Source organism: Dasypus novemcinctus, chromosome 10, assembly GCF_030445035.2.
Source record: "Dasypus novemcinctus isolate mDasNov1 chromosome 10, mDasNov1.1.hap2, whole genome shotgun sequence".
Classification (NCBI taxonomy): Eukaryota; Metazoa; Chordata; class Mammalia; order Cingulata; family Dasypodidae; genus Dasypus; species Dasypus novemcinctus.
In genome coordinates, this window is record NC_080682.1 from 99,484,069 (window position 1) to 99,495,026 (window position 10,958).

General features: G+C 39.1%; 1 protein-coding gene across 1 annotated transcript; it reads right to left on the reverse strand.

Moving 5' to 3' along the window:
• Window positions 1-40: 40 nt before the first annotated feature.
• On the reverse strand, window positions 41-5,818 carry MMP26 (matrix metallopeptidase 26). Its single transcript, XM_004447278.4, has 6 exons — window positions 5,696-5,818; window positions 2,730-2,953; window positions 1,808-1,956; window positions 1,055-1,180; window positions 446-607; window positions 41-364 (listed from the first exon to the last, which is right to left on the reverse strand). Exons 1-6 carry the CDS (start codon window positions 5,792-5,794, stop codon window positions 345-347), a joined length of 780 nt encoding a protein of 259 aa, XP_004447335.2. The 5' UTR covers window positions 5,795-5,818; the 3' UTR covers window positions 41-344.
• Window positions 5,819-10,958: the final 5,140 nt, after the last annotated feature.

Consider the following 10,958-nt stretch of genomic DNA (forward strand, 5'->3'; position numbering starts at 1 on the left):
CACTAAAAGTCTATTCCTAATTTTATTTTATCTTACCTTGAAGTTAACTCTAGAATCCCATGGTCATCTCTTTTAGAGCTCCCCACTCTGCTTGCCCTTATTATGGTCATGGCCATACCAAAAATGTGAAGACAAATTATTACTTTCAAAAATTGTATTTATTATGACTCCAAAATTTTCTGAGTTTTACTCAGCTACCCTGACTAGGTAACTTTTTAGGGTTTATTTCTAGCTGTCCCCTAGGCTGCTTTAGTGTTTTAAGTTATTTGTCCCTCCAAAGAAACCACTGAAAGGCTTGAGTTGAATGACTCAAGTTGAGTCCTCTGCACCAGCATTAGGGCACCTCAGAAGAATGTCTTTCTCCCTGTGTAGACAAATGAAAACAGTGAGTAAACTGCAAGTGGAGTTTCTTGCCAAGACCCCCTCCCCTCCAGGAGGTACAGACCATAAAGCTGCTGGATTCTTTTGATATCATCAACACTGAGGTGGAAAGTTCTGAGGTCCTGATACTCATAGGTGGGGTACATTATGGAGTTCGGATTCCCAGAGTGGAACAGGCCCAAAGAATGGCCTAGCTCATGGGTGGCAACCAGGAAGAGATTAATTCCTGAAAGGATACAGATAAAATGAAAAATTAACTACTAAAATGAAAGAATAGAGTATATGAGAAGAAGAGAGAAGGTAAGAGAGAAGGAAAGGAGGAATAAATGATAGAGGGCAAAAAAAAGTAGCCAAAAGGGGAAAGAGTATATATGAGAAACAGAATGGCAAAATATATAGACACATAAACTGGGAGAAGGAAAGAGTAAAGGAAAGAACTGAGAAACTGATGAATGAAAGCAGAAAGATAAAGAGCTAAGCACATATGGTAGGAGAACTTGCATTCAGAAATGACCTCATCTAACTCCATTCATACAAGTGAACCCCTTCCTTAGCAAATTCTTCCCACCTCCCTGAATTCTTCCCTCTTCCATCTTTACTGCACACAAATCCAAATGCATCCCAACCTCCAAGGCCCCTGAGAGTCTTGATCCCTACAAAACAATGTCTTTACCCCTATATGAAGTTGACCAATGTTCATCCTTGTCAAAGTGGACAATTCCTGGAGCTTCAGAATTTGGGAAAAACGCATGACCTAAGACACCACCTGGCCCATCAAAAGGAAAACCATCTCCATGTGCTGTGAAGGAAAGATAGCTATAGTTACAAGATGGGACAGCTCCTAGGGTTAGGGATAGTTTTATGCAAGCTTCAGTGTCTGAGAGTGCTGGGCAACCCCAGTACTGTGAGATGGACAAAAAGCTAAGGCACAGTCTGTGCAGAAGATGATGTGGGACCAAAAATCTAGCTACTTCTTATGGTTTTGTTAAAAAGGAAAGAGAGACATATGACAGAGACTGAGTGAAGATTACAATTTAGAGACAAAAAGTCCTTCCCAAAATGGAGAGGAATAAAGGAAACAAAATTTAAGCTAGGCAGGTTTTAAAAATAGGTTAGATGTACTCTGAATAATGTTTCATAAGACTTAGGGGCTTTACAGATCTCTTTTGACAGGAAATGTGCAAGTCTCCCTCTCTCACCCTGTTCACAACCATAGTGCACCCCTCCCTCCCTTACCTAATGCTTTCTTGACATAAAAGGGTGTTTCCTGTGCTGTAGAATGATTGTTCTTCCCATTAGGGCTTTGCCTTGCTTTTAATTTTAATTTTTCAGAAGCTGGATAGTGTGGGTTGGGTTTTATTTATGGAGAGGGTCCCGTTGCCCTTTACATGGAACAACATGCCCTCCCTTCCTGTCAGTTCCTTACCCAGAGCCCAGAATGAAATCTTGATGTCTGCATCTTGACCCTCAACTTGTTGGAAGATCAAGGGGGTCACGCTGCTCCAGATGGAAACGGCATCATGAATAATATCTTTCACTGTGGATGTCTTCATGTCATATGGGTAATTGATAATGCTGAAAGAAGAAATCCTTGAGAAGAATAGCTCAGAGGTGTGAGAATTATCCTAGCTCTAAAAGTGAATGACTACACTTTTGAACAAATCACTTAATGTTTTCCCACCTCCTTTTGTTCGTCTATAAAATTGTGTTAGTCTCCGACTAAATGAATCAAAACCTTAAGAAATAACACCCACAAAATACTGCTTTCTAGGAACATTGGCAAACACCTCATATTATTTTTAGCTAAATTAAAGCCTGAGAACTACAACCCTACAGAGTGATTTTGAAAATTAAGTGGGAAAAAAAATCTATAAGAACTCAATTGAAATGCATAACATTTATATGGTTTAGAATTGTTTTGCTTTGGATTTCTCCAATGTGCATAAGAGCCCCCACAGAAGAGTAGCCTAGACAGGGAGCAAGGTTTCAAAATTATATCCTACACACACACAACTTAGTTAACTAAGGGAAGGAAAACAGGTTAATAGCAGAATGGTATTTTATACGGGGGAAATATGCTGATTAAGGGCATGAGACTATAGTTTATTGCTACCATGGAGAAGAGTGACAGGAAAAAAAAAACAAAAACAACACAAGCTAGAGCAATAATGATAGAGGCTAGGCTCTTCTTCCTAAAGGGATGATTTGAGGAAGCTAGCATGACAACTGGTAGAATCGCCTACTCTGAGATAGATGTAGGGATTTGAAGATACTGGCAGGGTAAAAGGAAGCCATTAGGGGTGTTTTGTAGTCACCAACCCACCATCCCTCCAGGCGCTAACAAGCACCTGTATGTCAAAGTGTGCTTATCCCATTTGGGTCTTCCTGGGGAGATCGAATACTCAGCCACATCAGGTACCCCACAGCGGGGCCGGCGCAGTATGTCCAGCGTCTCCTTGTTCAGTAAGCCTGTCACATTCAGATGGAAGAACTGCTGCAGGAACCTTATCTGCTCCCCTTCAGTAAGGAGAGGCAATGCCTTCTTGGTGAGGAAAAAACGATGGAAATAGTCCTGGAGTGAGAGATCAGGACAGGATGAGCACTTACAGATAATGAAGGTGGACCCCTGGTATCAATTATCCAGGGCACAGCCTCAATCAAGAACCCAGGAAGGATGGAACTCTGTCTCTAACCTTCTTAAACGTCCTTTTCTCAGATGATGGCAACCACAGGAAACAGAATAAAAATGACTTAAATAACCTGGAAAAAGTTCTCAAAAAATAAAACATACAAGTTTCAGGACACAGAGCCCAAGAATAAAGGGCACAAAGGTACTAGATGGGCATTCCTAGAGAAGATGGCCCCGGTCTTTCTGAACGATGGAAGTTCGTTGTCTCAGGACAGAATCTGTGACTGTTAGGACACAGAATTTCGTTTGTTCTGCCTTGCCCAACCCATTTGCAATACAAATTCCTTTCCACTAAAATACCTTTAAAATTTCTGTTCATTGCCCACTCTTTGTTTCTGATGACTTTCTTCCCAGTCCAGTCTAGCAAATATCAAATCTGAGGAAAATATTACTTTGTATTGTAATCATCTTTCTATATATTTGAACCCCAGGTGGAATGAAAGCAATCTGAGGATAAGGCCATGTATAATTCAGCTTGGTCTAACCCAATTTCTTATGGTAGCTCTTGTTGCAAACCACTGATTGATTTTCCCATTTTGTATAAGTCTGTAATTAAATACGTGGCTGGATTTGTCACGCAAGGCCCCCGATACTTTTAGAATTTAACAAAGAAGGTAGCATACTTCTCTTTAAAATTGGAATACTTTCTTTGAATAGGTAACGACAATTTTGAAATTTAAATGTTTCCTTTTTTTCTTTCAGGAAATTCTGACAGTAGAATATTTCAACACACTTAGCCTACAAAATTTATGGAATATAGATTTGTCCTTTTTATAGCAGTGGGTTTTGAAACAAAGACAAACTTTTTTAATGTTGCCTTATTTGGAAGTTTACCCTCTTCTCTCTCGCTCTTTTTTTTTTTTAGGTTCAGGCAAGGCCATACACAAAGAAACCATATGTCCAAATTTTCATAGAACAACCAAAACAGAAATTTTGAATTATAATTTTTAATCACAGGCCCCTGTGCATATATCAGTTATTTATTGATTCATTGATCCAAACACTTTCTCCCACCCTAACCTTCATTCTATCCTTAAGGAAAGTAAAGCACTGAAGGTAATCATTGAAAGGTCTTTACTATGAATCATCCTCCCACCCCCATGTACCACTGGCTACCCAACAGACCCTTCTTTGCATCTTAGTCTATTGGAGCTTTCAGTTGCATTGCCCAGACAGGGTCACTAGTTATTGCAACATTATACCAAGACCACTCCAGAGAGTACCATTTGAACAGAATAAAATAAAATAATTCTTTCTGGACCTGTGCAACACAATGGTCCTGCCCAGAGGATCTGCTGCCTACTCTATGAAGCTTCAGAGAGGCCTGTAGAGGCCAGCTCAAGTTCCTGATGATTTCTAAATGATTGCTCAACTGCTTCAGCAAGGAAGGTTTGCATCTCTCAAGAACAATGTAAGCAAACAACCAAAAACCCACATTTTCCCAAGACTTGGGCAAATCTTCCTTGTTCCTGTTAAGGTTACAGAAACATGGTCTAGTGCAGAAGTGTAGAGCTTTAAGATTCTTTGACAAGATGTGGATCTGATGTGCATTTCACAGTCCTTGGATGTATAGACTCAAGCTCTCATCTTGATATAAGAGAGGGGATCTGGAAAGATAAATCATGGGGTATCTCTAGCTGTAGTAATAAATCCCTTCAGTTCAGTGCTGGATACACAAATGCTGGAAGAGGACTGAAAATTTACCATATCATACTGGACAGTTTCAGTATGAAACATTCTCAAAAGCCACAACTATGGGATTTGTGACTCCTCCAGATAAAGACACAGAGTCAAATAATGCTTCTACATGTCTAATACAAATCGTTCACCACCCAGAACAAGAGAGTGTGTATCTAAGTGAATAATGTACCATGTTGTACTCTATTACTTGTGTGTAAAATCTACATTCTTATGCCTTTGTTTTATTATAAGCTAAGTTGGGCAGTGGGAAATAAATGATTTACCATGTCTTTTTGGGCTAAATATCAGCAGGAATTTGGATCAAATCCTTGAATAATTACAAAGGATGTGGCTGAAACCAATGATAAGGATTTTTAAGTGCCTCGGGTGCTTAGGAGGTTTGGTACAAATTCAGAGTTTCTTGAGGAATGGAAAAGGTGCTGTGAACTATTTGTGAGTTTCTCAGTCATTAAGAAGAACATAATAACCCATTTGAATCACCTCCCTTGAATCCTCACAGTCTAAAAGAAATCACACACCCAGTTATCCAAGTGTTCATCTCGTGCCATAGAGAAGACTGAGAGTGTGGGAGATGAATGCAAGGGCTGATTTATCCCTCATGCACAGTAGGCACAGTGTTTAAGGCCCACAATACTCTTAGAGATACAGAAAATTATTTTAATTTATTTTTAAAATAAAAGAAAAAATGAACTTTTGAATGAACAAAATGTTTTAATATGCAATATTGATATATTTGTCTTTATATATGAATTCATATTTGTATCTTAATCTTTATATATAAAAATAATATGATCATGTAGCTCACTAATAATAGATAGATAGATGGATAGATAAAGGATCTTTCATAAAGATGAATATGTCCATCATATGGATAAACCCACAAAACATGTAATGTGATAAAATGACCCTGATGAGTGCACCTACCTTAACAAAGTCCCATCCTTCAAGGTCTGTAGTGGGGGGCACTGGGAGAGCCAGGCACCAGGGCAAGAAGAGAATAGCTTTCAAGATGGTAGGCAGCATGGCAAATAGTCACTCCTCCTCTGCCTGAATTTCCAACATAGATCCCAGGGTCTTTATAGACCATGCCAGCATTGCTCTGTGACTCATGCTGCTGGATTGTCCCCCCTCCCTGGAGCAGCAAACTTTGTCATTGCCTTTGCCAAGTGGGAGGCAGAATGGCCAGCCTGCCAAGATGATGAGAACATCCGCAGCATTTATTTCCGGGTTTCTCTCACACCTGCTAGCCCTCAGGATCCGTGGGCATAACCTTATTTAAAGAACTACTGGTAAGTCTCAGGACATAGAGGACACTTTTGTTAAAGTTTAGAGGGAAAAAAAGAAACAAGGGACATTTGAACCATTTTTTAGAGTTTGATCTATAAAATCATCCCTTTATCAAAACAAACAGGACCTTGCTCTGGAAGCTAAAGAGAGATGAGAGTAAAATTGAGGCACCTGCCATAATAATGACTCATATCTGAGTATGAAAACCCGTAGATGAAACCCATGTAGAAGAAATCTGAGAACACAGAAAGAAATAGTTGATAATTGTATGTTGGAGAAAATAAAGCCTCTACAAGAAGCTGAGAGATCCAGAAACACAGCATATATCAAAAAAGCTTCAGTGTGTGGGCTTCACCATCATACAGATCTGAGCATAAATCTTAACTCCACTACATAATAGCAGTTGCATGTTCAGTGAGTTGACACTATAAGACCTCAGTTTCTATCTGTAAAATTGGGAAACATCATATTTATGTTATAGGACAGTAGTGAGGATTGAATCTTAGCACTGAATCTAGTACACAACAGGTTCACAATTAGTAAGAGCTGCTTTATGATTATCACATTCACACAATTTGCTTTGAGTTGAAGAAAAGACAAAGACCTAGAGACACTGAGAGAGAAATGAATCAAACATCACTCTTTACTGAGCTCCTGCTGAGGGCCAGATCTGAAATTGCCTCTCCTATGAAGAAGACTGAATGGATGTGGTTTGATTAATTTGCCTTCTAGAAGCTCATCCTCTAGCGACCACCTGAGTATTTGATAAAATAGTTTTCAGAGGGCAGACTTTTCCATTGTACCATGCTTCTCTCTCTTACCTTGCCGATTCCTTCAGACCAAACGAATGGAATGGACTGACTCTGTATAGAGAGTGGGTAAAAGGCAGAGAAGAATGGGTTAGGCAGGGATAATCACTACTTGTGGATCATTCCAGAACCTGTAGATCCCCACCTTTACCCCAACCCTCTTCTAGCAATTCATCTTTAAAATAAATTTCTTTCTCATTCTTCCAGGCCCTCTTTTTCCCTAAGCATTGTACCATTGGACTTTATTGCCCCTGCAAATACCCTAAATAAACAAAATCCCTTTGTTTTCCCCTATCCTTTGAAAACTCACGGTGTCCTTATAGGACAGGAGTTCTTAGCCAGAATGGAACCCCCAGGGGCCTATGGAAATATTTCACAGGGGTTGTGAGCTTGAATTGAAAAAAAATCAACTTGTTTTCATTATTTTCTCTGATCTTCAATATTGAGTCTTATAAATCTATCTGCCACTACATTCTGAGAAGGTGTACATGATTTTCATCTGACTGGCCAAGGGGTCAATGGAACAAAAAAAAAAGTTAAGAACCCCTGTTCTAGGGAAATGTAACTTTCACCAGTGACTCTTGTGGGGGACCCTGGCCCTCTACTCTGTCTGCCCTTCCCCCCTGGTCTTCATGACTGGGACAGCCTCCATATTTGACAGAGACATCTCTTCCCCGTCAATATGCCATTGGGGATTGATCAGAGAGGAGATGGGGACTGCCCAAACCATGATTTTGGCATAAGACCAAGATCAAAATTTAATTTAACTTTAGCTTATTGGCAAGTAGAGATAACACCAGAGTTTTATCTAGGCCTTGGGTCTGGGGTAAAAAAAAAAACAAAATGATAAGTGAACCAGGAGCTCGTAAAGATGGAAACTAAATATCATGGAATGGGAACCTATAAAAATAAAGAACATAATTATTGAGAGCCTATTATGAAGCAGATCGGTATTTTACATCTTTAAGATGATAATATACCAACTTTAAAGGTTAAAAATAAGAGTCAATGATAAGAAATACACAACTAGTGAAAAGAAGAAATTGGCTTCAAATTCAATAAAGAAATAGTCCATCAAACAAATTGTAGTGTGTCTTACAATGGGCTACTTCAGCAATGGCAAGAAATAAATTATTGATACTTGCAATAAAAGAGATATCATCCAAAACATTAATCTGAGTTAAAGATGTGAGGCACAAAGTAGTACAACTGTATGACTACATTTATGTGAACTTCAAGAATAGGCAAAACTAATGTATGGCTAGCAATCCAAACAGTCACCTCTGATATTGAGGGGATGGATGGGAATTTAGTGCCTGGGAACTTTCTCAGGTGATAGACATCTAATTCTTAACTAGAGTCTGAATAATATAGGCATATTCATTTTTCAACCTCATTAAACTGTACATTGTGCATTTCATCATATGCTAATTATACCTCCATAAAAGTAAATGAAATTTTTTAAAAAAGATTTATTTATTTATTTATTTCTCTCCCCTTCCCTCCCCCCCCCACCCCAGTTGTCTGTTCTCTGTGTCTGTTTTGCTGCATCTTCTTTGTCCACTTCTGTTGTGGTCAGCAGCATGGGAATCTGTGTTTCTTTTCATTGCATCATCCTGTTGTGTCAGCTCTCCTTGTGTGCATGGCGCCATTCCTGGGCAGGCTGAACTTTCTTTTGCGCTGGGTGGCTCTCCTTATGGGGCGCACTCCTTGCGCGTGGGGCTCCCCTACGTGGGGGACACCCTGCGTGGCACTGCACTCCTTGCATGCATCAGCACTGCGCATGGGCCAGCTCCACATGAGTCAAGGAGGCCCAGGGTTTGAACCATGGACCTCCCATGTGGTAGACGGAGGCCCTAACTACTGGGCCAAGTCCACCACCTGAAATTCAAATAAATACAAGAAAAATATAGATCAATGAGCTACTGAAGGCCATACTCATTCTATCATGAGGGATATAAGACTATAACATGAATTGTAATTTGTGTAGTGTTATGAGCATATAAATAATGTTTTGGTGTTATTTTAATGTTGGTGTGCTATAAACTACTTTATGTTGTAATACAAGGAAGGTATGTGCTGAAGAAAGGTTGAAAATACCAGTATGGAATAGAATATCAACTGGAAGAATTAATAAGACTGGAGTTATTAATAATCATGGAGGCATTCCAAGATAAGCTTGGAAAAGTGAATATCCTCAATCCCTGAAAATGGCAGGATAGAGTTAAGGATGTTTGTGGAAACAAAGATGTTTGTTTTTAGGCAAGCATGGAATAGAAAGTTTATTCCTGATGACCTCTGAGATGTAAAATTTGAGTTTGTTCACTGAAAACTTCCAAGGAATAAGCCCATATTGTCTTATGATAAATAAACTGAGGTCTAGGAAATACACAAATATTTTCATTTTAATATTTGCATCTATATCTGGCTAACATCAGCTTTTATTAAACAGAGCATGCTGCTTTTCTCTACCAGCAAATCTCTGCCATAATATTATACTGCCACCATATTCTTGATGTTCCAGTGATTTGAGTAAATTCAGAAACCTTAGGGCCTAGGCTCAGTGGAGTCACAATGAAAGAAATAAGTCCTAACTATCAAAAATTATTAAAATCATTCAAAACTCAAAGCAAGGTTAAAGGAAGAAGAAAAGGGAATATCTCCTTTCTAGGTCCCTCAAATCTCATTTTCTAAACCCCTCATTCCCAGCTCTCCCTTAATGTTCCTGCGTCCTCTCCTTGTAGGTTCTTCTCTTTTCTCCATCCCTGGTTTCCGCATCACTCTCCCCTATCAGAATTGGTCAGTGAGAGTTCTGTCTCCTCCATCTAGGCTAACTTCCCCAGGATGGTTAGAAGTCAGCCCTTCCCTGTTCCTTTGGAGGAACATGATCAGAGGCTCCTGTTATCGTAGTGCTTCTGTTACTCTGACTTTTTCTCAAAATTCTGGTGCAGAATGGTTAGCAAACAAAATTCCCCTATGTTTGCAGGCCCATCTAATACTCTGTAGACTCAATGATGACAGGAACTTGTTCAATTTACAATGCTAAATATAGCACAGACTTGCCTTATCTAGAAGGCCATTCATTATTTATCAAAAGGAAAAAGTCTTCAGTAAAAGAATTTCATAGCTACCAATGAGATTAGAAATGACTTCCTCATGAGTACTTGCTTTACTAGTGGTAAATGTGAAGATATAATGGAAAGCTCATGACCCAGGGCATATAATAATGATAATTTACTGAGCACTTGCACAATCTTCTTAATCAACAGACCACCTGTGAAACAGATAGTTTTTGTCACTTTCTTCTTAGAGGAAATGAGATTTTAAGTGGACAGTCACAATGCCCAAAATGATATAGCTAAAATATAAGCAGTGGCTTACTCTGTAGGCAACACCCTTAATCCCTAGGATGGATTTTTGCTTTCAATGATACTGCTCTACCTCTTACAGTTCCAAGCCCCTCTAATGCTTCTGGAGCACCCAATGTGCACACAAAAAAAGACAGGGCAGACTCAGATGGGCAGCCACCCATAAAACTGGCCTAGCAACTAACTGAGACTTAAATAAGAAAGTAAATGAGTGACTTATAAACAATTCAATTTCAGGTAAGAAGTATGTGTTTGATTTGGCAATGTTTCTCAAATTTTAATATGCATTTGAATCACTGGGGGTCTTGTTTAAAATATATATTCTGATTTAATAGGTTAGGGACAGGCTTAATATTCTACTTTTCTAACAAGCTCCTAGGTAATACCAATGTTATAGGTACAAACATATTTTTAGTGATTATGAGGTAGGGAGTGCTGAGAATGTAGGGAATATAAACATTGCTATTTCAACATGAGAGTTTCAAGGAAGGATTCCAGTTTTTACATTTGTTTAAAAAATGAGGAAGTTTGAGAAAAAGGAACCCATCTCTCCTTCCCACCTTTCCCGTAGCATTTGGTCTCCCAAACTAAAGGTTCTGGCTTGTGATCAAGCCCTTTCCCAGCAGACTCTGGCTAGTTTTCAAACTCCTTCTCAGTAAATTACCTTGGTTGCATGAGAAAAAACATTTTAAAGCCACAGGCATGCAAAACCTCCACTTCTGT

Coding starts and splice junctions, on each gene's coding strand:
- MMP26 (XM_004447278.4), bottom strand. CDS start 5,794: ATGCTGCCTACCATCTTGAAAGCTATTCTCTTCTTGCCCTGGTGCCTG. Junction 1,181..1,807: donor GATTTCATTCTGGGCTCTGG/GTAAGGAACTGA, acceptor TTTCCTTCACAG/CACATGGAGATGGTTTTCCT. Junction 608..1,054: donor TTGGTCAACTTCATATAGGG/GTAAAGACATTG, acceptor GTATCCTTTCAG/GAATTAATCTCTTCCTGGTT.